General features: G+C 46.8%; 1 protein-coding gene across 2 annotated transcripts in view; it reads right to left on the reverse strand.

The window, feature by feature from the left end:
• The window catches only part of LOC144939446 (corticotropin-releasing factor receptor 2-like), a 57,032-nt gene that overhangs the window by 19,775 nt on the left and 10,273 nt on the right, over positions 1-26,984 (reverse strand). For both annotated transcript variants that reach the window (XM_078866699.1, XM_078866698.1), the window contains 4 exons: positions 11,732-11,851; positions 10,421-10,506; positions 5,828-5,931; positions 4,826-4,946 (listed from right to left, as the gene is read on the reverse strand). In XM_078866699.1, coding sequence (XP_078722825.1) covers positions 4,826-4,946; positions 5,828-5,931; positions 10,421-10,506; positions 11,732-11,851 — 431 coding nt within the window. The remainder of the gene's footprint in view (positions 1-4,825; positions 4,947-5,827; positions 5,932-10,420; positions 10,507-11,731; positions 11,852-26,984) is intronic.

Genomic DNA, 26,984 nt, shown 5'->3' on the forward strand with positions numbered 1-26,984 from the left:
GGATTCATACGCTGCATCAGCAGTAGGCCACGCTTTCCCACCTGACGACGGACGCTTGTGTTGCGCCCGAAACGTCGTGATTCAATTTAGTTGTTTTCATTTATTTGATCTTTTTTACCTACGTGACTTTACCGAAAAAAACAAAGAGTATATAGCTCTTTTACTGAGAAGCGACCTGGCACCTCCGATTAACACCACGGTCGTCTAGGTACAGTGCGAAAGAAGTTACACATATGTAGTGACGTGGACTGGCACTGGTTGCTGGCACAGAGGGAGATCGGCAAGTGACGTAGCCCTGTCTGCCAACAGAGGTCTCGAGCCGGGGGAGAGGGACGCGAGGGGGATAAGGGGGGGGTGTGGTCAAGCCCGGGAACCTTCTAGTGGGTTCAAGAAAGGGGGGCGTGGCCGAGGGCGGAGCCACGCGAGGTGGATAAAAGGGGGACCGCTAGCGAAAGTTCAGGGCTGTTGTTGGAGGAGAACCGTCAAGCTGTTGGAGTCTTCGTCACCGCCTTCACCTTCTCGGGCAGCCTGTTAGCTGTGCTGACCTTAATGGAGTTAACCCTTGTGCCTGTGAAGGCTGTAATAAATAGAGTGCCTCCTACAATTAGTGTCTCCGAGTGATTCACTACACGTGCATGCAAATGATAACTCAACGAAGTGGCTCATCACGTGGATATTTATAGCAGCTAAATACTCAAAATGCACGTTGTTTATAAATGTGGTGGGAAAAACCGGAGGTCACGGAGAAAAATCCAGGCGACCAGGTCGGTATCGAACCCACGACCGTCTTGTATACCAGACGAGGTAGTTAACATCTCGCCACCGTGCGTTTGTGAAATATTTCACCGTTCAGAGCAGCCAAAGAGGGGAGGGAGGGGCGGAGTGAACACTTTTGCAGTACCGTATTGTCTTTTGAATGCCCAATTAAACACACAAGCCCCCGCTTAAAACTCAAGTCAAGTTTAATTTAAATTTTCCTAAAGCACGTGGTGCCTTTCTGGCACAAATTTGCCACCCGAAGCACTAGCTTTTGCTATTTAAGTAGGTTCCAATTAGCACGTGGGTTTTATAACATGTATTATCCACAATACACAACGCAAGTAGCCGTCCGCAGGTGAAGAACAGGTCCTGTTCTTCACCTGAGGACGGCTGCTTGCGTTGTGACCGAAACGTCGTGAGCATTGTATGTTATTATGTTTTGTTTTAATTATTTTATTATTTGCCTTCTACGTGACTTCACCGAAAGAACTAAGAAGATGAATCCCTGCAGTCATGAAAGCTTTAAATCGAAATTTAACATGTATTATGTAGGCGCGCTCAGATTTCTCTCCACAGAGATTTGTTAGACTCGTCATGCCTTGGGGGTCGTCACTTTATTCAATCATCAATTATTTTTATTTCTTAACTCGCATCATCTCATTTTTATTTCCCCTTGTTCATTTAGGTGTCATATGTGCAATTTGTTTCACCACTGCATACAGAGCACATCAGCATAATTTGCATGTCATAAAAAAGCCTCAAATAACTGTCGCTTACGGGCAACCTTCGATGGTTGTATAATGAGCCTAAGGATTGATTTGAAGGCAGCAGTCAATGCGTGCATAACCCAAGGGGAGAAAGTGACAACACGTGATAAATAGAGACAAAGTATGGCGAGCGATCGAAAACAGACGGCCACTGCATCGCACTCTTTCAGATGCGCTTCTGCGGCCGTCTGGAACGCTCTTCCTTCCGATATTAGGAAACCACTGGAGCTAGACACGTTTAAATCTTCTAGGTTGAAAAATGTATTTCTGTAAAACTGATTTTTATATTTAGTTTGATGTCTCCCTCTCCCACATCTCTGATTAGCACGGTTAGCTACATACAGTGCGAAAGAAGTTCAACGTACACATCTGTACTGTATACAGGGTGTTCCCATCTAACAGGTTTCATGACAATTTTACCTGGGCCTTTGGAGAAAGACAATGACAACATTGATAGCGTGTACACTATTCACCATTCAGTAGAGTTTACTTCACAGTATGATGTAGAAAACAAAACCCCAAATACGATCATCATTGGACTTTTGGCAGCACGTCATGCAAGGGGTTACTGACTTAACATGATCGCTCGATGGAGGTAGGAGTCAGACAAAGAGAAACGCATTCCTGCAATTTCGCTCATCATAAACGGGGGACCATTCTGGGCATGGTTCGTGATAACGACGACGTTGTGTACCATGAAGATATTCTTAGGTTTTTTCGGTAAAGTCACGTAGGTAAAAAAATTTAAATTAATAAAAGTAAAATAAAAATAAAAATCACGACGTTTCTTGGGATTTTTCTGACTTGATACAGCTATCGTGCTGTGACTGTTCCACCTGAAGACGGAAGCTTGTGTTGCCTCCGAAACGTCGTGATTTTTATTTTTTATTTTACTTTTATTAATTTTTATTTTTTACCTACGTGACTTTACCGAAAAAACCTAAGAATATGAATCCTTGCAGTCACGAAAGCTTCAAATCTAGTACCATAAAGATAGCCCCACAATCAAGCTTCATATTCCGAAGTCGAGGACCTCTATTTATTCACGAACATTTTAAAACGTAAACAAGGCATTGCTGCTTCTTCAACAAAGTAATACCAAAAAAAAGGTACGTTAAAGGGTGCTGTATACATTGAGAGAATGTTGTTGTCGAAAAAAGTCCGATGCACAACAGGTATTTTTTTTTGTGTTAAAGAGATCTTGATCCGGCATGATATCACGGACAAAAAGCATTGCTGTAAAATTCCCTGCTCGCACAAAAAAATATATCAAAAAAAGATGTTTTAACTCTACTGGCGGAAACTGCATGCTTTCAGCTGTGAACTGAAACCACTTCCATTACAGCTGATTGTTGTTGTTGTTGTTTTCCTGCAAACGCCGTGAAAATAACATGTAAATTTTGTAACAAAAGCAATACTATATCGACGTGAATATGGACGGCTCATGTAACAGTGCACAATAAGCAGCATCCTGTTGTCCTGGGCTTAATTGAGGCTTCAAGGGATTCTCGCCCGCATGGCTATAATACCTGTAATCTAACCAAACTCCGTGTCATGGAGGGCATTGATCGAGCCCTCAATCCATGGAACGATTCATCAAGCGGCAAAAATTCACCTCTACGCATTCCCGCAGGCATGCAGCCACGTGACCTAACATTTAGAATACCTGAACGCCAGTCGGGTGCTTTGTCATCAATATCTCGGCAAAGTACAGACGCACCACCCGTGTGTTCAGATGCTTTACGAGCAAAATAAATGTTTTATTTCTCTGACCAGACTGCTTTGGAAGCCAGGGTCGGGGATAAATGTGGTTCATGACTGGGTGAATGTCAGGATTTTACTGCTAAGCTGAGTTGGCTGCCTCGAGACACATGCAAGTTGAACGTAAATGCCACGCACGCTTGCCCAGCCACGATCTCCGCGAGTCACTGTAATTTACATCGCTTTGTCTTCTGCGCGCGTTCGTACCCCTGCGTGCATTGCCGCACAACCTCCTGTGGAAACTAAAGCGGCCTTAAACGATAGTAAATCCAATTCAATACCCGTTGGCTACAGACCCCTTACTTCCACGGACCGGTAAGCGTGAAATTAAACGACCTGTAACTCGGGTACCTGAGCTTCCTGAATCTAGTTATATCTCGGGGGAATGCCAACACACGTGGCTATGTGTGTGTGTGCATCTGTGCTCGCTAAAAGCATTTGGCCCAACAGTCTGTTACGGCTATACGGAGGATCTTTGTCTTCGTCTGTGTCCGCCTGTTGTGAGAGTGGGGCCGCAGCTGTTTGTGCACTGCACTGGGATTTCAGTGACCTGGCTTTGATTCGTAGTCAAGCTTAAAACCTTTAGCAATCATTATCTGAATCTGGCCTCATCCTCCGCGAAGTCAGCTCAGCCTTAGAACGAAATACAAACTGTAATAGGTCAATATCAATGCTAGGGAGATAAAGGTGGTCGGGAATGCGTGGTACTGGTCACACAAGGCTCAAGCTTGCCATTGTGAGCTAAATCACGACTTAATATCTGCATTTGTTGAAGGAAAATCTTTAACTTTATTTGTATGTGCATTAGAGAAGGCAAAAAAAATCTAAGGAAAATGGGCAGGCCACATCATGAGAAAAACTGGTTCACGCTTAGAATCAAGCGGCCGCCCAGGTAAATACTGCAAGTGCATTAATCGTAAGAAATACGCGTCGAGGTTAAAGATCCCCCGACAAAGAGTATGCCATCTGTGTGCCAGCAACAGCGTCTACATTTTTCAGATTCAAGAACAGCCAGCAAATTGCTCAATCGGGATTACAGAGAGCAATCATTGCCCCACACTGGCCGACGCATTCCCATTTCCAAGCCATTGCCGTGTCACAGTGTGCGCACAAGGACAACTGCCACTGGTGATCCCCTTTCAACTGTTTGATGCGATGTGATGTGAGGCACTCCGAGCCATCCCAGCATATAGGGCAGCGCTATGTCAAAAACAACTCGTGATCAATATTTTTAACTACGGAGGAGAGACCCAGAGAAGGCAAAAGAAGCAGAGGGAAACAGCGGAAGAGATGGCAGCAGCGAAACGAAATCCAAGAATGCACAGGCGACTACCGGACAGGAACAACAAATAATAGAAATGTAATAAAATGGGGGAGGCATTAACCAACAGTGGGACGTTACATGCGGCCAACAACAACAACAACAGCAGCACTCGAGAACAGCGCGTGGACACACGCGGAGTTGCGCGCACGGACGCACGCGCGCCCCACGTGTGCACGCATCGGGCGGAACGTGCGTGACGGAGCAGTGTCCTCACCTCGTTGCGCTCCTGCGTGCTCAGGTCGATGAGCTGCAGCAGGAACCAAGTGGCGTTGCGCAGGATGAACGTGGTCATGAGGTTCCAGTGGATCGCGTTCCGGAGGCAACGGATGCTCCTGCTGCACGCGCCAACATGCGCACGGGCCCACAGCATTAACTTCCGATGCCGACAGCGGCGACCGCTGGCGCGCTCTCTCTCTCTCACCTCGCGTGCGGCAAACCGATCCGCACGGCCGCTCGTGCGGGCGGTGGCATCGCGCGACAAGCTGCTTGCGCCAACGTCGTTAGGGTTTGTGATGCGCAAGTGTGAATGCTCGGATTTGGTTTTCGCCCGATTTTCATCTCCAGCGAGGCTCTCTAGAACTCCCTCGAATGGAGGACCTTCCGCTAGCAGTGGCGTGAACAACCAATGGCAAGGCTGCACCATGTACCTTTCGCCTCTTATTTTTCGGTTTTTCAAATGTTGACATTGGCTTCGTGTCAAGAGATGAAGAAATGTGTTTTGTATTTGTAAGTCTTGCAGGTAGCAATGCACCACCTTGTGTCAAGACCTGGCCCAGGTGATGTTACCAACGAGTTAATGTACTTCTGAAGTCCTTTCACTTAGTTTATCTATCCATAGTGGGTACACACCTTTTATATGCTCTGAATAAAATACTTTTTGCAGGCCAAACTAACTTTTTAAATTCTCAGCTATCACATTTTGCCAAATTAATGATGGGGTTTTTTTTTTCGTGCAGTTATTGGTGACCGGGCTAACAACATAACTCACTGCACCTGAGAACCCACTTTAATTATAGGTAGCAGAAACCAGGATTCAGATGCCGAATTTTCATCAGAACTGTTCCATTAATGATACCAGGAAGAGGTAGGATTTCACCCACCTGACTTGCAATCTGCCACCTCACTGCCAAATCTAGCTGCAAAGCTACTGCTGGCACCGCCTTGTCTTGCGTGATTTGTATGTGATGGCTGATGGAGAACTTTGGTGTCGCCTTACCGGAGGCACCAGAAGATGGTGAAGGCCGTCATGAGTGCAAGAAGGGAGACACAGTGGCCCAAGTAGTTCACAACAAGCGCCACCTTGTAGTGTTGGCTGTTCTTCTGCACACATGGCCAACAGCAACAGGGGGGAGAGTCAGTAGGGCCTTTTGATAAAAAAACGTATCGTCTTTTTTTCTCAACTTCATGCCGATTTTTATATCGGCATTCAAGCCAAGAGATGAAGAATCCGTACAGAACTCTCCCAGAGCGGCGGATCACTCTGCCTTAGAGAACGGCCTATGGAGGGAGATATCACAACGCTGCTTATTAAATGTTTCAAGTCATCTCTTGTCATTACTAGGGACAGCACAATCCAATCTACCATGCAACATGGAGAGAATAAAAAAAATGTCACGTGACAGGCAAATAATATTGTTGATCTCAGATCTAAACATGAGCCAAATTAAGGGCGAACCCAAAATTATTCTGTTGGGTTCCTTTTCTGTACTTGTGATACGTGCAGCACTGGACCTGTGACCCACGATTGTGGAAGACAAAGTCACAGAGTGATCCACGCTCAGACCAACAAAATTCTCCATATATTCATCAATCACCCTGTGGCCCTTCTGCACAGCATATACCACTGCAAATGCAGTATCACCTAATAACATGCTCGGATTAGTGTACCTTGATGCTCACATCAACAAAGACGGGCACTGCATTGTGCGCCTTCCGATGCACTTCTACAGCTGTCTGCAATGTTCATTCTTCTGATATTAGGAAGCCACTGGAGCTATGCACTTTTAAACCTCGACTGAAACCTCATTTCTTTAACACAGTTTTTTTTGTGTGTTTAGTTTGTTGTCCTTCTGCAGCACCTCCGATTAGCGCAGTTGGCTACTAAATAGGTTCGACATACAAACATGTCCATTGGCACTCCTGGGCAAAGCATGGGAATTACACATTCCTCTGGTGGAATTAAGGACGAGCACTTTTTACTTTCCGCAAAGTTTTTCTTGTGTTATTAATCCCAGAAGGATGATGGGCCGAGTCATCCACCGCGCTTATGTCCTGCCGATTATGAGATCGGCACTTTTCCACTGCACAGCTGCATTTTAAATAATTATCGGCAATAATTTTACTCCCCTCCAACCATAAGGGTGTGATTGTGACTGCATCTGTGGCACAGCGAAGCATAATACCCACAGGGTTAAAGTGCGCCTCCTAATAGAACACGCCAAGGCTTCAACGGACTGTTAATCAAGGTGACTAAACCATGAGACATCAGAGTTCCTCCCGTGTCAGGTGAGGTAGCTCTGTCCTCAGCACGGAGAGTTTTCCATGAGCATCGTGATTCTTATCCCTGTGACAGACGGGGACATGACTGGCACACAATCAAGAAGGGGAAACATTTTCAATTTGTGTAACGAAAACCCTGATAAAGTTTGGAGGACTTGGTTGGAAAGGTTTAGCCGTTATCAGTACCTGTGCCATCGTGTACGTTGCTAGGTCACTGCATTGGGATTGAGTGGGTCAATTCACCCGTAACTGATAGTGATGGACATGGAACCTCGGATAAGAATACATCTGGGAAAACTCAACCTTGCCTATCGCTGCGAGCCTTCGAATCACTCTCCAGAAATGCCGGTCACAGGAGTGAAGTGGGAAGTGTGTCAGCTTCACTGTTTCTCTTCCTGCTGATATTGTAAGTCAACCGTCGCTCATGTGGGAGGTTTCTTCTTCTCCTCTGCTGCCCCCAACAGTCGTGGACTTCCTCTCACTTGCCATCTATGCGAATGACACCTTGCTCTTGATCGAGACATTATTTTCTGCCACTGCCTATAACTGGCAGCGCCTCTTCTCATGTACATGATGAATCAGTGGGAATTCAACTACAAGAAAATTTGAAGTCAACAAAAAAACGTTGCAAATGCGGGCCAAGGAATGCGTAAGAGCAAAACAAAAGTTACATGCAACAAGTTTTCTGAGCAAAAGATAATTATTGTTGGGAAGGAAACAACTGGAAAATAACAGAGTATGAATATTCAGGGTTATTGTTGAAGGTGAATTGGGATGAAGATGATGAACTATAGATGTGAAGTGAGGGTATGCTGGAGTGCTTTGGAGATTTGAATGTCATTGTACCTCAAGTCAGCGCATATTTCCTGCTACGATGAATGGATTGGGGAAAGCATTGACGCGGAAAAAGAAATTGGAATAAAAACTGTAATGTGCATGGAGCAGCGTGGAGGTGCGCGCTTGGAATGATGCTGAGAGGCAGAAAGACGAGCAAATGAATCAGAGAACGAACGCAGATGAGAGACACCGTGGGCTCCATCGTGAGACAAAATGAGGTAAACAAGGGCACGAGAGTGGAGCGATGAGATTAGCTCATGCGCGGGAGCCAGATGGATTGTAGCACCACAAGTACATGAGGGTTATGGACGATGCAGGGGGCCCTTAATCCAGCAGTGTGTAGATCATGGCCAGTGATGATGATGATGATTGATGGTATTTATGCCGTCTTCTTATTCACCATGATACACACGTGCCACTACTTCTGCAGCATCCTGAGATGCGATTGCATTTTGATCAATGCCCTGTAAATCCAATTTGTATTATATTTATTTAAATGCATTCATGTTTAGTTGATCATTTTTTCCAAGTTAGCGCCCCCCGTGTGTCTGTTATTAAAGCGACACAGTGCAGAACTAGATGGGGGTCGAGCATGTGAGAGCTACGAGACCCCTGTGGCTATGGAATTCCACATCTCTTTGCGCTGCACTTGCTGTTTAAAATAGGCCCTATGCAAATGGTCTCTATGGCCGTGACTTGCAACAGGTTGAGCCACATGAAAGTTGACACAAAACAAAAAGTAATTAAGCATTTTACTCAAGCTCACTCGTCAAACAACCTTGGTGCTTATGTCCGTTGAAAATTATTTTCTTGGCAAAGCACACATCTCGACTGCAAAACTTAACGCCACCGCAAATGTTCTATGGCGCAGGCTGTGGCAGAACAGAATTTGAGTTGCGCGAGCTGAACAAATATGTTGGCCACCCGCGCGTTGTGAATACTCAACCCAACCACGTGATTTTGAGGATATAGGCTCATGAAACAGTATTGGCCAAAACGTTTCCACATTGAGATATTGCCCACAATACGCAGGCATTGGACACTATTTGGCCTCAAAGAGATGTGACGTTGTCTCCTGTCAAGCTTGACATTTTCCACTTGACAAGTTTGTCAATATTGGTGCAATGGGATTTAGTGAAAACGGTGACAGGAAAAATATCCCCATGCATATCTAGTTTGTAAACAATGTTAAACGATTACTTTTTTTTTTAATCCGAGAGGGTGTCTACTGGTGGGCCCAAATGATGGAATTTTTTTTTTAAGTAATCGTTTAACATTGTTTACAAACTAGATATGCATGTGCAGGAGCTGATCGATTGTTGAGGACCAAGAAGTTTAGTGACAGTTTGGGAAGGCCTTCATCCAGCAGTGGATTGAGCATGGCTGATGAGCATCACTGGTGAACGAGACATCCCAGGGGTAGATTTAAACCCAACTCCTTAAAATGTGTGTCTGCCTTCTTACTAACCCACATGCAGTAGCCTACGATGAAAGTGTCTCTGCACTTTTGAAGAGGCCTGAATTTCTGTCAGTGCCAAATGTGACTTCATCATTCCTCTCGCAGATGGAAGGGTACACGTGGATGACTATTCTCCACTGTCAGAGCAATCGCTCCGATCTCGTTAACGTGTAGCAGATTGTTTCCTCGCTCTCCCTCGACTGCGGCTCTGGAGCACGTGGATGCATGCAGTCGGCTGAAGACGACACGAACTCCACACGGCGCGGCCGGCCTTGCCGTTCGCTCGCCGCCTCGCTCACGACAGCTTGGTGCCACGCCGCAACAGCCGTGAATCATCGCAGGCCCACCGAGGACCCAAGCTATTTTTCGCTTCAAGACACACGCACCATCTGCGCTCGTATGTATGCGCTTCTCCCGCACCGTACGTAGCCAACCGTGCTAATCGAAGTTGCGGGGGAAGGACAACAATCGAGAAGTCGCACCTCCTGCGAGGAGTTTTGCGCAGTGCGACAGTTCACACTCCGAGGGCCCGGGGTGGCATCTCTCACCCAGCGGCGGGAGCGTCTCTCTCGCACGGCGTCCACAGCTTTAAGTAATTCACCAGGAACACGCCTGGGCGTCGTTTGTAAAAGAAAAAAGACTCAAAACATTTATATTCTTGGTTCTTTCGGTAAGGTCACGTAGAAGGAAATAATAAAAGAATAAAAATATTAAACAATAAAATTCTCTCGACGTTTCGGCTGCAACACAAGCAATCAGTCAAAACGTCGTGAGAATTGTATTGTTTTATATTTGTATCATTTTATTATTTCCCTTCTACGTGACTTTACCGAAAGAACCAAGAATATGAATCCCTGCAGTCACGAAAGCTTTAAATCAAAAATCAAACATTTCTGTTGTGTCTGTCGCTGATGTGAGCGTAGCCTCCTGTATCGTTAGCGCTGTGCGTTGCCTCCACTCTCGATGTGTATACGTGTAATGTATTACATGTCGTACGCGTCGAGGCAAACTCACTTTGCTCAGGATGATTGCCTCGCACAGCGAGTAGTTGGAGCGTCGTGCCCACGTGGCATCCGCCATGCACTCGCGGTACACGCTCTCTGTCCACACAAACACAACGGTCGTTCTGTGGTTATCACGGCTTAATTTCTCACCCCATGTCGTAGGGGATGCAGCTAGGCTGGCATGGATGAGTGATTGTCAGTGTAGAACACGAACTACTTAAATATCTATAATAAGCATGTATTATTGTACCCTATATTGCCACCAGCATACCCACCACTGCAGTATAATGAGGCTAAAATAAGGATGGGTGAATGTGGAGTGCCAAGATAATTCCCGAAACAGCTCTGCGTGCTGTTCTGGGTGAAATCATGCACTGGGTGTCCCGTACCAATGGCCAGGGCCTCTTGGGGCACGCTCAGATAGACCATCACGTCTTGCTGATAACATGTGAAGTTGAATCCAGCTCAAGGCCGGCATGGTTGATAAACACATGTCTGGGAGGCACTATTGTGGAAAGAGGCGCATAGCCCAAGAGAGTTTAAAGTTTTATTTTTTGTGATGTGAAAAGTCTCGTTACCTACACGCTTAAAATGTTACAGCCATCTGCAATTTGCCAAATAATTTCAGTGCAATTTGCTTTCTTTGAATACACAGCACCTGCAATACAATTCCAATGCACAAGCTGCCTGGCTGGAAAATCCCTACAACCCTGTGTCAAGGGCTATTGAGAACTCTAATTGGTCAACGGGCCCAAAGGCAATCGCGTCACCCCCGTATATAAATATTAGTGCTGGCATTCTTTCGCAGCATGAAGTCTGTATGCCCCCTGCCACACCTGCCTTCTGGAACACGCTGCGGCGTGAGTGACAGGCACCGCGTGGCATGGCAGCTCGGCGGAAACTACACACACACACGTGCGTGTGTGTGTACGTGCGCACACGCGTGTGTGTGTGTACGTGCGCACACGCGTGCGTGTGTGTACGTGCGCACACGCGCGAGCCCACGCGTGTGTGTGCATTAGCGTGTGTGCGCTGCGCTACGAACCGGGCGAACCGAGTTCGATTCCCGCTCGCGGCCAATACCAGTGATAGATTATCTGAGCTGATCGTGGGCCTCCTCTAGATCGACTCAGCCTCCAATGTGTACCCAATGCGGTGTCTAATCATAGCCACTAGAGAGACAAAGGCGGCCGGGCGTGGTGCTAGCTACCTTTCCTCTCGTGTGCCGTGCCGGCCTTCATAGGTGCTTGCTAACAGCACTTGCCCCAAAAAAACTGTCTATGAAGGCTATACGGGGGATCTTTATCTGTTGCGTGCGTACTGCTGGTGTCGTATTGCACGCCGTTGAACCGATCCGGGCAGGGTCTCACGACGACGCGACTCGACTCGCTGCTGGGCCAGCACGTCCCGATCTCATCCCGGGTCGCATTGCAGAAGGGGCCTGCGTGCGGCACGGTAGGAGAGAGAGAGAGGGGGGGGGATCAACCCATCGCCCTCGCCGTCGATCAAGGCGGTTATCGGCGTGTGTTTCGTCGCAAGGCAGGTCGCGGTGGCGAGATGTTAACTCCATCGCCTGGTGTGCAGGAGGTCGTGGCTTCGAGTCCGACCCTGACGCCTGCTGTATATTGGGAGTTTGCGTGTCTGTCTCCTCGTGGTCGCGTGGATTTATCGCCGAGTCCTCTGGTTTTCCCCTCCACATTTAGAATCAACATTCGTTCAGAGTATTTGGCTGCGATACATTTCCACGTGATAAGTCACTTCGTTGAGCTATCATTTGTGATAGGTTGCTTTTGAAAAAGAGCTATATAGCTCAGTGTGCATTACGTGGTAACATAAGAATGGTTTACTTTAGTTTAACAATACCAAGCGGTTGTCTCGTGTGTACGTTGTATGGTTTCGGTGGTGGTGTTGCTGGCCCATTGAAGGCTCCAAACAGAAATAATGTTTGGGAACGTTGCTTGACCACAAACTATTATTCGCTGAACAAGCTACGTAACCTAGTTATATCAGTAGTTGTGTTACAATCGTGACATTGATAGACTAATAACAATAACACACGTTGTCGTCGTGTTTTGAGAATTATGAGATTTCTATGTTGATTAGGATCTGAACTCGAGCTGAAATTTGGTGATTTATTTCACTGGTCGAGGACCCCTTGAACATGTTTGGAGCCTAAGGTCTCCCTTCGTTTTCTTAAACCTACAAAACTCCCACTAACGCAGCAGAGTTAAGAAACACATTTTAAAGAGGAATGTTTTTTGATGAAAGGAAAAGAACATATCTCAACATTTGGCCTGGTTCGCTTCCTTCAAGAAGACTGTGATTTAGCGGGAGAGAAATCATAACTGAATGTGTAAAGCAGGTACACGTACAAATGCATCTCAATAAACCACGCAATTTAAATCATATGAACATGAACATCATATATATTAAAAAATATACTAAAATCCACTTGAAACTTATATTGAAACGTATAATAATTGACTGAATTTCAAATGTTTCATGAAGGCCTCTCCGTGGTCCTTTTGGTTATCGGGGTTGTTTGACCATACTTCACCACACTGGCAAGTGAGGGGTTGGTGAAGGTGCTGAGGAGGGGGCCGGTGGGGTGGTTGGTTCCTTAACTGGATCAGATATATCGCTTGCCACTGATGTCAGGCAGAGTCAAAACGTAATTCGGGTCACCTGGCTCCTAGCTCGGTGCGCTAACCAAAAAATAATCAAAGTGGATAAACAAAACAAAAAATCCCCGTTCGCATTTATTTTAAGTACAATAACTTCCTGAATTTGTCATTAAAATCATTTTCCGCAGGAGTCAAAGACACCGATTCGAGGTGCTAGGAAGTCACGAGGGCACGCCGCGGTCCGCGCGTCGCCGCCGCTACCACCGCCACGCGAGCGACAATGACGCGTCGACGATTGACCCCGCGGCAGAGGTCGCAAACGGGTTTTGATTCCTTACCCGTACCCGTACCCGGCCGCACCAGGGTCGCAAACGGGTGCCCGTACCCGTACCCGGCCGGGTACGGATAGCCGGGTATCGGGTAGGGTACGGGTATCGGGTACCAGATTGCGACCTCTGCCCCGCGGTTTTATCGCTCTGATATTTGTTATTTATTCAGATGACGGAATTACACATCGATATACACACGAAGTGTTTACTCGTACATAATACGCCTTTCCGTAAACGAGATGGGATTTACAATAGCGGTATGTTCTTTTCATGAAACAATTGCATTTTTATTATTGGTTCTTTCGGTAAAGTCACGTAGAAGGGAAATAATAAAATAATAGAAATATAAAACAATAAAAATTCTCACGACGTTTCGACTGCAACACAAGCAATCATCATCCGGTGTGAAATCCACAGCAATACATTTTTTGAATTTTAAATTTTCTTGCTGTGGATTTCACACTTGATGATGATTGCTTGTGTTGCAGTCGAAACGTCGTGAGAATTTGTATTGTTTTATATCTATATTATTTTATTATTTCCCTTCTACGTGACTTTACCGAAAGAACCAAGAATATGAATCCCTGCAGTCACGAAAGCTTTAAATTAAAATTGCATTTTTATTGAATTGAAGTTACACTTCACCGTCTGCTTTTTTAACGGTGTACGTGTTGCGGTGTTATCCTCCTGCTCTCATCTCACGTGGTTGGCCTCATTTGACAATTTCAATTGCAGAGCCCGCTCGATTTATCGCTCGTACTATTTATTGTTCCACAAATTCACTATGTAACCATAATTGCCTGTTTCGCTGATTTCCGTACAATGCCTCGTTCGTTTGCAAGATTTGAATGAATAAAAAAATTATCTAAAAAATATTGCTTTCACTTGTAGCTCATTCTGCTCCCGTTCCACAAGCGTCTTGATGCACCGATTGGCCTCCACAGAACGCGTGGACATTTCCTTTGCAAAGGACGCATTGGTCTCTCATCAGCCTCTCACCTGCTCATGAAAACATGAGTTTAGTTAATTACTCCAATCGCCTCTGCCCATCACGTGCACTCAATCGTCAGCACACAGACAAAGCCCCTGTCTGGCACACACGAGGGGGGCTGATTTGCTACGACATACAATTTCAGGGCCATCTCGGCAAAAAAAGCTCACCAGCTGCACTCTTCTGACTCCTCTGTCCCCACGGCACTCAAATCAATTACGCTTAAATACAGCCACGCTGCCCCGTATTGACCAGATATTCCACTTACCGAGCAGCCCATCGGCAACCGAAGGTGTTTCGGGTTATTTTTTGTAATCTCCAAAAAGCTTGCCTTTCCCTCTGGCATGAGTTGTCCGTCAATCTGATTCTTCATTTGTGCACATGCCGAATATGTATGCCTTTTGAACCTCGTGATGGTAAATACGACTAAACTTTTGTGCCACCGTTGCAAAACGGCGATAATAGCAAACCGTCCTGAACATCGACGCTTCGAAAAATCTGCGTAAAGGTTGCAAACAGCTGTAGATTAGAGCCGTGTGGAGTTCATACTTTACTGGACGTCTGTGGAAAACAGCTTCATAGCTCATCGGATTCTTCCAGTCTAAATGAAGATTATTATTCTGATCATTTAAAATGTGTAATGTACTATAAATCAATATTTTCAGACGTCTCGACTGCCGTCTGCATGCGCATGGCATCCCCTCTCAAGGTCTTAACTTTTCACACGTCTGATTAGCACGGTTGGCTATGTATGGTGCGAAAGAAGTTCCACATACATCCACAATAATAGAGGTGGATTGGGTCCGATCGCGTAAATATAAATGCGTCGTTAAACCTGCCACTACCCGACACAGCTAATTACGAAGGTTTGTCACCTAAATAAAGTGCCAATTAGTTACTAGCTCAGCACACCGGTGTGTTGGAGAGTAAACCCACAACATTTACAATTCGATAATATAGGTTGTATTGGGTTATATCGCGTAGATATAAATGTGTCGTCAAACCCACCACCGACACAGCCAATTAGTAAGGTTACTAGTACAGCACACCGGTGTGTTGAACTAGTAACGAATTGCCATGTTCTGTTTACGTGACAAATCTTACTAATTGTCTGTGTTGGGTGGTGGCGGCTTGAACGTACACGTTTATAATCACGCGATCTAACCCACCACCTGGCTGTGTTGGGTGGTGGCGGGTTTAACGACACTTTTATATATTTACGCAATCTATCCCAAAAAAAAACACTTCTCATAGATAATATTGTTCGCGAAACGTCCATACACAAGCAGCGCATGGATCATCTCCCTGCGCTAATCTATTTTTAGCCACATCCATTACCAATTTTGACACCAGGACAAATAAACGCACCTTGATCTGCCTGTGCTCGCACAAGATTTACACCCGGGTTTTTTTTAATGCTTTAACAGTGTGTCCCTGTAATATTTGCTAAGAGTGCAAGACTCAACTTATTTCAAGGCCTCAATGTTAGTTCTCCTTGACATTGGCCATCATGAGTCACCGACTATCCACTGCTGGATGAAGGCCTCCCCGTACTGTTGGTATCCATCACACGTGATCCTGCGACGCCACAATCCGTCTTACTCCGGCACGTGAACTGATCTCATTGCTCCATCTCCGTGGTGGGGGTCATCCTCTCCGGCAAGTTCTCTCCTTGATTTTGGCTGCCATTCTGTCACGAGCCTCATTCATTGGCCATCGCGTATTCTACGAGACGCATCCTGCCCAAGCACAGCGACTCTTCTCAGCAGTCCATGTGATGCCTCTGGTTTGTGTTTGTTAGCTTATCCATGTGGTCCACCTTTAATCTCTCGGTGCATCTCTCCATGCTTCTCTGTGCACATCGAAACTTTTATTTTTATAGCCTCGAGAGGAGCCTTCACTTTCACAATTAATACACTGTGGGCGGCGAAAACACCTCTTGCATCTGCCGTGTGGACAAATCTCTGAATCCATAAGGGATGAATCTCTCAAACCCCTCAAGCAATTTGCAGTTTTCATCTAAAGAGTGAAGTTTTGTTGCAAATTGGCTTCTTTCAAGAGAAGCTTGACCTTGATTTCCAATTGTTTTCCAAAGGCATGCATCAGCCACAGATCTTTTGCGTTTCAATTATAAAAGCAAGCGTCATATTATTCTGCAGTAGACATGGCCCTCGCCTTATACTGAAGATGACATCACCGCTGCTTAATAATGTATAGGCTTTCTTTTTTAAGGTTCAAAATCTTGACACTCTGTGTTCGTAGATGTTTCAATGAACCAAATCAGGAAGAAGCTGTCACTACCGCCACCTTAATGTGGCCCAGAGGGTATTCACGGTGACGTTGACTTTCAAGAAGCAAAAAGGAGATTGCCCGCTCTTACCGCTGTTCATCCCAGGTTAATTACCCACCGTTAACTGGAAACTACAAAGCGGAACTTTTTCATTTTACCAGGGAAGGCCCGCTGTGATATATAGCTCTTTTTCAGAAGCAACCTGGCTATCACGAATGATATTTCAACGTAGTGGCTTATAATGTGGACATTTATAGCAGCCAGATACTCTAAATGCATTTTCTAAACGTGGAGGAAAAAAACCGGAGGACCCGGAGAAAAATCCACACGACCATGGGGAGAAACATGCCAACTCGAAATATACAGCAAGCGTCAGGGTCGAACCCACGACCTCCTGCATACCAGGCGAGGGAGTTAACACATCCTAGCCACAGTGATGATGATGGTGAGAGAGAGAGAGAGACACACGCAAACTCCAAATATACAACAGCAGGCGTCAGGGTCAGGATCGAACCGACAACCTCCTGCATACCAGGCGAGGTAGTCAACATCTCCTAGCCACCGTGATGATGATGGTGAGAGAGAGAGAGAGACACACACGCAAACTCCAAATATACAACAGCAGGCGTCAGGGTCAGGATCGAACCGACGACCTCCTGCATACCAGGCGAGGTAGTCAACATCTCCTAGCCACCGTGATGATGATGGAGAAAGAGAGAGGTCACGCAAACTCCAAATATACAACAGCAGGCGTCAGGGTTGGGATCGAACCCACGACCTCCTGCATACCAGGCGAGGGAGTTAACATCTCCTGGACCACCGTGGTGCCTCTCGTCCATGCAGCAACTCGCCTCGTCCCCACTTCCTCCCACTTCAAAGCTGCCGCTTCAAAGTCACTCGTGTGCCCGAAGCATCCAAAGCGCAGCTCGCAGCAATCTCGACACTTTGATCGCACCTCCGATTAGCACGGTTGGCTACGTACGGTGCGAAAGAAGTTCAGTATACATCCATATCGGCACTCACCACACCACCAGCAGTGGCTCCTTAACTCGAACTCGCTTCTTCCCAACAGTGACGTGTGTAACGTAGACATCACCTTCCAAACATACTTATTTATCAACGGAAGTGATGTTATTCGGCAAGCGCTTATGCTATAACAACACGTTATAATAACATGGTTATGTTCATCTACTTTACACGGTTTAAATAGGGAGGGGTGGGGGGTGGTGATGATGATGACGATGACATGGCCTCCTTCGTAGACTGCTCATCAATCCCCTTGTGAAAGGAGGACAACCTCTGTCTTCTGTTGCTCCCATAATCGAGAGCAAATTTTGCCCAACTGTGCAAACTTCCCGCTACTCTCCCAGTCTAGACCGAGGACCGATGTCTGTCCTATTTGTCACGAGTGAGAAGGTGATGGCACCGTGAATTCTAGCCGCCTTTCTGTCCTGAAGTATGGTGGCCACTGCGGTGGATATCGTGCACACTGTTCAATGTCTGCCTGGCCTTAGCTTCGCCCCCATTCAGAATGCAGTGATCGCTCTGTCGAGAGCGGTGGCACACAACGGTGCATGCACTGCTCCCTTAAACCCAGTGAGTGTAATTCCTCGCTATTTGTGGCGATACCTGGACCGGTCCTGAACCCCCATTTTACCAGATAGGTGAAGTATGGTTAAACAATACACATGTAAGACAATGTGGGGAAAAAATATTTATCCAACAGTGGATAATCAAAGAACTGATCATCATCATTACCATCTGTTTCATCTAAAAAAGTCTTATATTTTCACAGCAAATAAGCCCAATTTGTGTTATGTAACTGTCGATACCTTGACTACGTGTTGGCTATCAACAACAAGGCAACTCCTATGACTAATTGGGAATGGGACGCAAGCGTAGGATTGATCACCCTGTCGCTGGCCGCCTTTGGGGAGGGTGTATAGTGTGAAAGGCCCAAACACCCTAGGAACCAAAGGTTCACTACTGACGATGCGCTCCCCAAATTTCACCAGGCTCACTGTTCATGAACTCTTGGAAGTGCTTGCACAAAGGATAGTAACATCTCATCCTGTGTTCTTGGAATCGATACCTTGACTACGTGTACAACGTACGGCACACATTAATTCGATTTCCCCAAATTTCGTTAGAACATCCACGCGCATTCGAGACGAACCCCTGCCACGCGTTGCCACGACGAGCCGTAATCGCGCTCGCTACTTGCCCAATTATCCTGAAGCATTTCGGATAACGACCCTTATGTGACCTGTGGTTCTTTCAATTAACGAAAGTTATTCTCCACAAACGGCAATCTCTTTCATGACCTGCAGCGATCGCAAATTAGCTCACACTTTGTGCCGATCATCGCTCATTTGCACAGATGGCAGCCAGCAGCAGCAGCTGCCCCACCACTCAAAATGTCACGCCCACGCCGTCCACGCCCTCGGCCATTGCGTCCACCCCCAGGTTCTCGACACGCTGTGCCCAAGCTGTCAACCGCTCCGCAGGGCACCTACGGGGAGTACTTTAATTTAATGCAGTGGTTCTTATAACCTTTACTCTAGCCTTGCACCCCTTTGGTTATAATCGCTTAAAAAAATGTATGTTAATAAACACGTAGGGTTTGATGAAACAAAGTAGTTGTACTTTCGTGCCCGTGCTTAATTTGTGTTTCGATTATCTACCTTCGAAATAAATCTGGCCGTGTCTCGCACCCCCAGGGGGTGCGTGCACCCCAGGTTAAGAAGAACCACTGATTTAAAGTTACACAACCTCAAATTGTTCTGCATTAGTATATAGCTGCCCCTGCCAAGACGTCTTGGCGAGCCTGGACGAGGAGGATAAAACACCGTCCGGGGGTGGGGTAGGGGGGGGTCTCCTCTTTGATCACCTTTTAGGCTTTTCCGTCAACAGTGGTGTGAGTAAGTCATTGCAGGGCTGCACCTTTGCCCTTTTAAAACAGAACACATAAAGGAATGCTCAACCAACCAGGCTACCAGGCGGATAGTAGAATGCTGTGAAGCAAGTATTGCATGTTGCTCACCTATTCCCAAATTTGTTTTGGGCCATGATCTCCTCGTGCCAGTCTATTTTACCTGGGTGCTCGAGTGTTATTTTTTCTGACATACAAACATCTCAGTCCAGGATGGGTCGACAAAGAGTCAGGAGACTTTACTGGATAAATAAACGACTATTATTATTACAACCAGTGCATCTATTATTTTACAGAGGACTCTAAAAGGCAACTAAACCTTTTTGAAGAAACCAAACAAAGGATCGCTTCCATCTCGCTGGCAACTGTCGACGCACTTATTGCGTATTTATTTCAACCCAATTAAGCAGAGCGAGGGACGGCTCGAGGTGGCATCGTTCGCGTCCATGCGCCCGCCCGCTCGCCCATCAGTCAGACCGCCCGACTGCCCACCCATCAGCCAGTCAGCCCACCAGCCACCCAGCCAGTCAGCCCACCAGCCACCCAGCCAGTCAGCCCACCAGCCAGTCAGCCAGTGAGCCCACCAGCCACCCAGCCAGTGAGCCCACCAGCCACCCAGCCAGTGAGCCCACCAGCCACCCAGCCAGTCAGCCCACCAGCCACCCAGCCAGTCAGCACACCAGCCACCCAGCCATTCAGCCCACCAGCCACCCAGCCAGTCAGCACAGCAGCCACCCAGCCACCCAGCCCACCAGCCAGTCAGCCAGTCAGCCTACCAGCCACCCAGCCAGTCAGCCCACCAGCCACCCAGCCAGTCAGCCCACCAGCCATCCAGCCAGACCGTCGGACTGCCCACCAGCCCCAGCCGGCCCTGACGACGGGAGGGCGTGATCGATGTCCCGCGATGAGCACAGCTTCCCTGCAGCGAACATTAATCAGAGCACGCGTGTGCTCATCCGCTCTGGCGGCCTTGATAGGGATTTAATAAGTGGGAAGGCAGGTTCATGACACCGCGGGCACGGAGATGGTCATTACCGTAAACATATCAATGCACCTATCAGCGCCGAGGGATCGATGCCATTGATCGAATTGAAGTTCTGTGCCGGTGGTTGTGGATGGGATGCGGAGGAAGGCCAGCTCTGCCTGGCTTGGCCGATGAGGGAGGAAGGTAAGACGAGACAGTCCTGCCGAACACCCGGCTACCACAAACAAATGCAATGCGACATCACACGCGCCTCCTCCAGATATGAAACGTTTTTGTTTGTTTGCAACATTCGGGGAATCAAGGTGTGGAATCTCTTTAAAGCGCAGTGGCTGATTATAAAAGGTGTCCTTCAAGTGAGGAAATCAAAACCAGCTCAACCAGCTCAACCAATAATGCTTGTGAGAGATTGCCTCAGCAACGCACATGGATATTTAATGCCAAAAGCACTTCAAAGATAGATTACTGGTACTTAATTGTTAAATTGTGCCAGTGCTTGTTTGCATGGCCGCCTCAATTTCACACCGCAATTGTCCTGTGCTGACAATAATGCACGTTCAACATATCTGGACAATATTTACAATAAACATGAGTTTGCTCCTTCGCTAGCCTCAAAATCTCTCCCCATCATTTATTTGACTGTTGCAGAGAATGACACGTGGCACTTGACGGCGAGCGCGTGGAATGAATGTACTACGTTGAACTTCTCTCGCGCCGTACGTAGCCAACCGTGCTAATCGGAGGAGCGGGGGAAGGGAACAACAAACGAAACGACGAGTGGAAATCAAAACATTAAATAAGCGCTGTTGGCTGGTGGAAACCTCCCCCCCCCCACCACGACCCATTAAATAACCGCGCTCGTCTCGCGACGCTGGTCACGAGGATAATGTTCACCCCGGGAGACGACTTCTGCGCGCGGCATTTCATGCGCCGATGACCTGGACGTGAGCGGTTAGCGGTCGCACAGAACTCGGAGCGGAAAGCGCATCGCGTTGTGCTGCCGTTGTGGTGTATTTCGTGGCACATTAATGACCTCGATTACCACGCTCATTAGAGCTTCGGTGCTTAATTTGTTGACGTGCACAATTTAAGAATTGCGTGCCCTGTGTGCGTGCATTAATGGGACACTGTGCGCGAATGATATTATGTTAACAATTACCGTTCGCATAACATTGCGGGTCTCTAAGGAGTGCTCTAAAATACGGTTAACGTGCGGGGATTTTTTTTCAGATACACTTTCATGCCAAAACGAAATCACTTGCAAGATAGTATTTCGTCATCATCATCAGCCACGATCAATCCACTGCCGTATGAAGGCCTTAGCAAGCTGTCGCCATATCTCAGTCTGGGGGATGCAAGGATCTATCCAGCATCTACACATTGACTGATTTCGTCGCTCCATCTCCACGGTGTCCGTGCTCCGTGGAATGTTTACGCTTTCTTTGGCTACTCATAAAGAAGTTGGCTGCATGTCAACAAATGTATTGTCTCATTTGTCACCACCCACCAAACCTTCGTAATATGAGTTCGCATTTAGTTCAGGGGTCCCTTTGAAAGGGTAAAACACGTAGAGCTCGCTGTTTACGGGTAACTACATCCTTACGTTAATCCATAGGATAGGCCTAAGAACAAAGAAAGCAGAATTAACACTATTTATTCATTTACGTGGGGATTTACACAGCGAAAACCAGAGAAAGTGGCCACAGCATATATTTCACAGAGCTCGGCTTGTCAACAAGTGGCTGAATTTCAAAAGGCATTGTGTCATTAACATGAAACCGGATTCCGTAAGGCCAGGATCGTGCTCATTAAATTGGATCCCATAGGCATAATTGTACCCTCTGTGACTGTGCAAAGGACACAATCCAATATAACAAACCCACTCCTGTCTTGTCGATGCACGACCGAGGCTGCGTCGTCTCCTGGCCCTCCGACGCCAGTTTCGAGCTTCGTTGATCGAAAATAAAGCACTGGAAGTTGCGACCGTGAGCAGTCGAGTGACATAACTGCGGAGTCACTCACGCACGTTGTGCCTTGCGCGCTCATAACTGCAGCGACGTCACTCTTTCAAGTGATTTTGACCGATTTAAAAGTATTTTTTTCTTCTCATGAAAAAAATCAAACTCGCGTCGGCAAGGGAATCGTAATAAAGTTAGGTGGGTATCTAAGTGAACAGCTAGTTTAACATATTTACCCCCAATTATAATTAACGCTGTGATATTTGCATGTCACCAGATGGAAACATTTCCATTGAGAACTCTGGCAGCTGCCAATGCAGCGCACTGTATCACAGAATGGTCCCACAAGATGATGATGATTATGATGATTTAATTCCTTTTTGAATTTCCTACAATCACCCGGGACACACCGCTCGAATTCCCCGCACAATTTTTTGTTGTTTTATTAGCCCAGCTGCAACAAAAGCACAATAAAATCAAGGAACTAAATTTTATATTACGATCGTTGTATGTTGCAGTAGCTGGTGACTAAGCTGTCACCATCATGCAGTCTCTGCACGTGAGAACCCAGGCTAAGCACGGCTGGTTGAGACCCATGTTTACACCAAGGAGTTAAGTGGTAGCAGCTCAGGGCTGATATGGCAGTCGAGTCCGGAGCCACCCAGCTGCCCCATATTCGTTTAGCCAGGAACACCTTTTTGTCAGGAGGAGGGCCCCGCTATGTATTATGATATTTGGTCCATTCCATTATTGAGAGTTTGGCACGCGGGAGGAAACCGAAGAACGCCCACGCATATGAAGGGGAATCCCACACGTGCGAGCAAGTAACACGCAAAGCTCGACCCAGATAGATTCAGGAATCCATCGCTGTGCAGCCATCTACACATAGTCACTTTAAGAGGTGTTCTTGTTTTTGTTTTTTGTTTGCTGCGTTTGCACCCGATTCAAGAGCCGAATGGCTCACAGAGCTATACCTAATAAATGCACTTGAACTTGAAATCTCCTAGCCACCTCGCAGCCCAAGCCTACAACACCTGCTATGCCCAGGTGATCTCCCATTCAAGTGATAAGCAAGTTCAACCCTGCTGATACTTCTGAGATGAAAAAAAACATTCAGCGCGACGTACTCTCAATTACACCCCCCACCCACCCTTGCACAGGAATGTGTAAGTTACACGACGAGTCTCAGAGCCGTCAATTGAAACGAGCACTGCCGAATGCGGCGTTTGATTCTTCATCCATTACAAATTACACTCAGCCCCGGATTCACGTCAGAGATAGGAGGCCGCCAGAATTCAGGGCGATTTCGTCTTCGGATTCCACAATCCTGCACCAGCTGGGCGGGGGGAGGGGCGAGGGGGGAGGGGAGGCAACCCCCACGCTGACACCAGAGCTGGCCTGCTGATGCCCCCCCCCCCGACCCTCCCCCCCGGCAGAGCCACGAGGGGGAGAAGCCCCATCCCGGCCCTGGCGCCAGAACCCAGAGCCCGGGATGCCCTCCCCCCCGCCCGGCCCGCCCCCCCCCTCACGCCTGCCCCGCCCGCCCCGCCCCGCCCTGCCCGCCCCCCGCCCGCCCCGCCCGCCCCGCCCGCCCCGCCCGGCACATGCAGGGCGAGCGATGGCACGGCAGAGCTACAAAGCTCCCCCGTGAGACGGCACGATGTAAAACGCTCAACGTGACGACGATGACGATGATGAACTTACAGACGATGCCGGCTGTATGACCAATGAGCAGGAATGCCCTTCTCGCTGCGTGCGCGTGTAACGAGTGGGAGGAGGTTAAAAATAAATCGGCAAATTATAAAACCAAACTAACCATGGGATTTTTTGTTAAGTCCCATCTTTATATGCTGATTATTAAAATAGTCAGCAAGCTTAATGGTTATGTTGCTAAGAACTAAAAAAAAAGCGGTGTGTGGGAGGAGAGTGCGTGTGTGTTTTTAATATCCAATTTTTCACTACCTCCTTCCAATATTTTGCACATATGTGCATTTGTTTGCACGCGAGTATGTGTGCTCGTATCTCAGCTGGGCATGTTCACCCCGAAGGATCCCAATGTTTCGCTTAAAGGACTCCAGGAAGCCAAGCAGGACTGAGCCTGATCAGTGCATGAGTGGGAAAAGATTTCAAGAACCAGGTTCTGTGGACGGAGATAACGGTCATTGAGACGTTGGTGTCACACTGAGCAAATCATCCACTGGAATATGAGACGACGCCATGCGATGCAGTTCTTAGTCAATCCACTGCTGGATGAAGGCTTCCACCGGTCCATGTCAGTAATGGTCGGTTGTTTGACCACACTTCACCACGCTGGTTAGTGTGGGCTGGTCGAAGGGGCGGTGGGGGTCATAGACGAACCAATTCAGATATCGCTCGCCACTCACCGTGCATTAGCCGCTGCGTCGCAGCCAAACCCACGCAATATTACAGAGAGCGTGTGCGTGTGTATGTGAATCATTTGTGTTGCATTTCTGCCATTCATTCCACAAGTGACCCCCTGTGGTTACGCCGCACAAAATGCTTTCACTGTTCTACGTCTACACCGAGGAGGGACTGTGGGTGAGGGTGAGTCGTGTGAAGGTGGGCAAGGAGTGGGCTGAGAAGAGGCTGCTTGCAGGGTGTTCCGGGAAGGGGGGGGGGGTATGAGGGGACGGGATAACTGAGCACACTTTATGGGCATGAGGACATCGAGCAAAGCGTGTGAAATCTTTTCACAGTTTAGCTTACATACAGTAGATATCGCGTTCGCATGAGAAAAGAGTTCAGCACTTAACCTCCCCAGGTCACGGCGGGATTTGCAGTGAGGCATTTTAAACTGCCAGTGATATAGTCCCTTATTTCATGGGCACAATAAATGTCTGGTTTCACGTTTACATGGTTCTTGAAGTCAACCAGAAAGATCGTGGAGCGTGCGACGAGACCCGAGCAGAAAGACCTGGGTGCACTGACATCGCTAGTGGTGGGACACTTCAATTGTCCCTCTGCCAACACGGCTGTCAGCCGATGTTTCTTGGCCGCTCACTTCTGAGTGTCATCTGTCGGTTAGAGTTTACAAAAATGTTTGACTTCATGTGTAAAAAAGGGAATATTTCTGAAGGTATTTCACCAATTTCGTTAAGCGTCAAAAACCGTTCAAACCAAGCGGAAGCAACTCTTACGGGAAGAAAAATATCATTTTGTCAAAAATAGCTTTACCTCGCAACGAAATACAACAGTGCTTTGTATCGTATTTTCGTATCCATTTTTGCTTCGAGAAAAATTCAAACTCTGCAAGTTATAAAAGCAGGCACTTATAGTGGATGTTGCAATAACAACTTCCAGATCGTAAATTTTAATAACCCTGGATGTATTGGACTCTGTTTTGAAATCCAAAAGCCGAAAATCATATGTTTAATACATTTTTCAAGTTAAAATGATGGTCGTCACAAAAAGGTACATTTAAGGGCGAAAATTCACCTTAAAATGTTTTATAATAATTATTTCACATTTGTTTTCAGTGAAAACCAGCACAAAATAAAATATGTAACCTGTCATTCAGAAAAATGACCAAAGGGACAGCGAAAAAGCCATAAATAAAAGTGGATAACCTAATTTATTATTTTCACAGGCTTGCTATAAAAGAAAACTGTCAAGAGGCAATATTTGGCTTGGAAATTTTTGTACGTTTCTAACCTTAGTGTGATTATGTCATCCAGTTACTTTCAAGTGGGGTTGGTGGATCAAACAGAGATGGAGCCAGTTTGAGACACCCGCAGGCAGGGAAATAATGTCTCCTGGAAGAGTCAGCACAGCCAACAGCGATTTGAACTGTCGTGCAGAATATGAATATCATTTTCCCATATGCTTGCTTTTCTCTGGGAATTCCAGTTTCCTTCCAATAACAAACATACGTTTCACGGCACTGGCCAAATATACTTAACCGAACCATCCTAAAAAAAAGGGTCTTGCGAACTTAGTGAGACTTTTCTGTGCACCTGAACAATTGTGCACCATGGTATTATACTCTTTGTTTTTTCCGGTTAAGTCACGTAGGTAAAAAATATAAAATAAATTAAAATGAAAACAAATAAAATGAAATCACGACGTTTCGGAAGCAATACATGCAACCGTCATCAGGTGTTGACTGCTCCAGCAAAAATTGCTGAGGCGTCTGGAGCAATCAACACGTGATGACGGTTGCTTGTGTTGCTTCCGAAACGTAGTGATTTAAAAAAAAATCATTTTAATTTATTTTATTTAGTTTTCACCTACGTGACTTAACCGAAAAAACCAAAGAGTATGGATCCTTGCAGTCACGAAAACTTCAAATCTAGAACACCATGGATTACTTTGATAATAATAAGTCACAGGTCACCGTGTACAATCACGAACTCTATTGCGCGTTATTCAATAGCAAAGCGTCCGATATGAAACCTTCATCGCGAAGCAACTCGGGTCCAATCAATTGTGTTGATGGCACCGAACCTTA

The sequence above is a fragment of the Lampetra fluviatilis genome, chromosome 2 (genome assembly GCF_964198595.1).
Source record: "Lampetra fluviatilis chromosome 2, kcLamFluv1.1, whole genome shotgun sequence".
In the NCBI taxonomy this organism is placed as follows: domain Eukaryota; kingdom Metazoa; phylum Chordata; class Hyperoartia; order Petromyzontiformes; family Petromyzontidae; genus Lampetra; species Lampetra fluviatilis.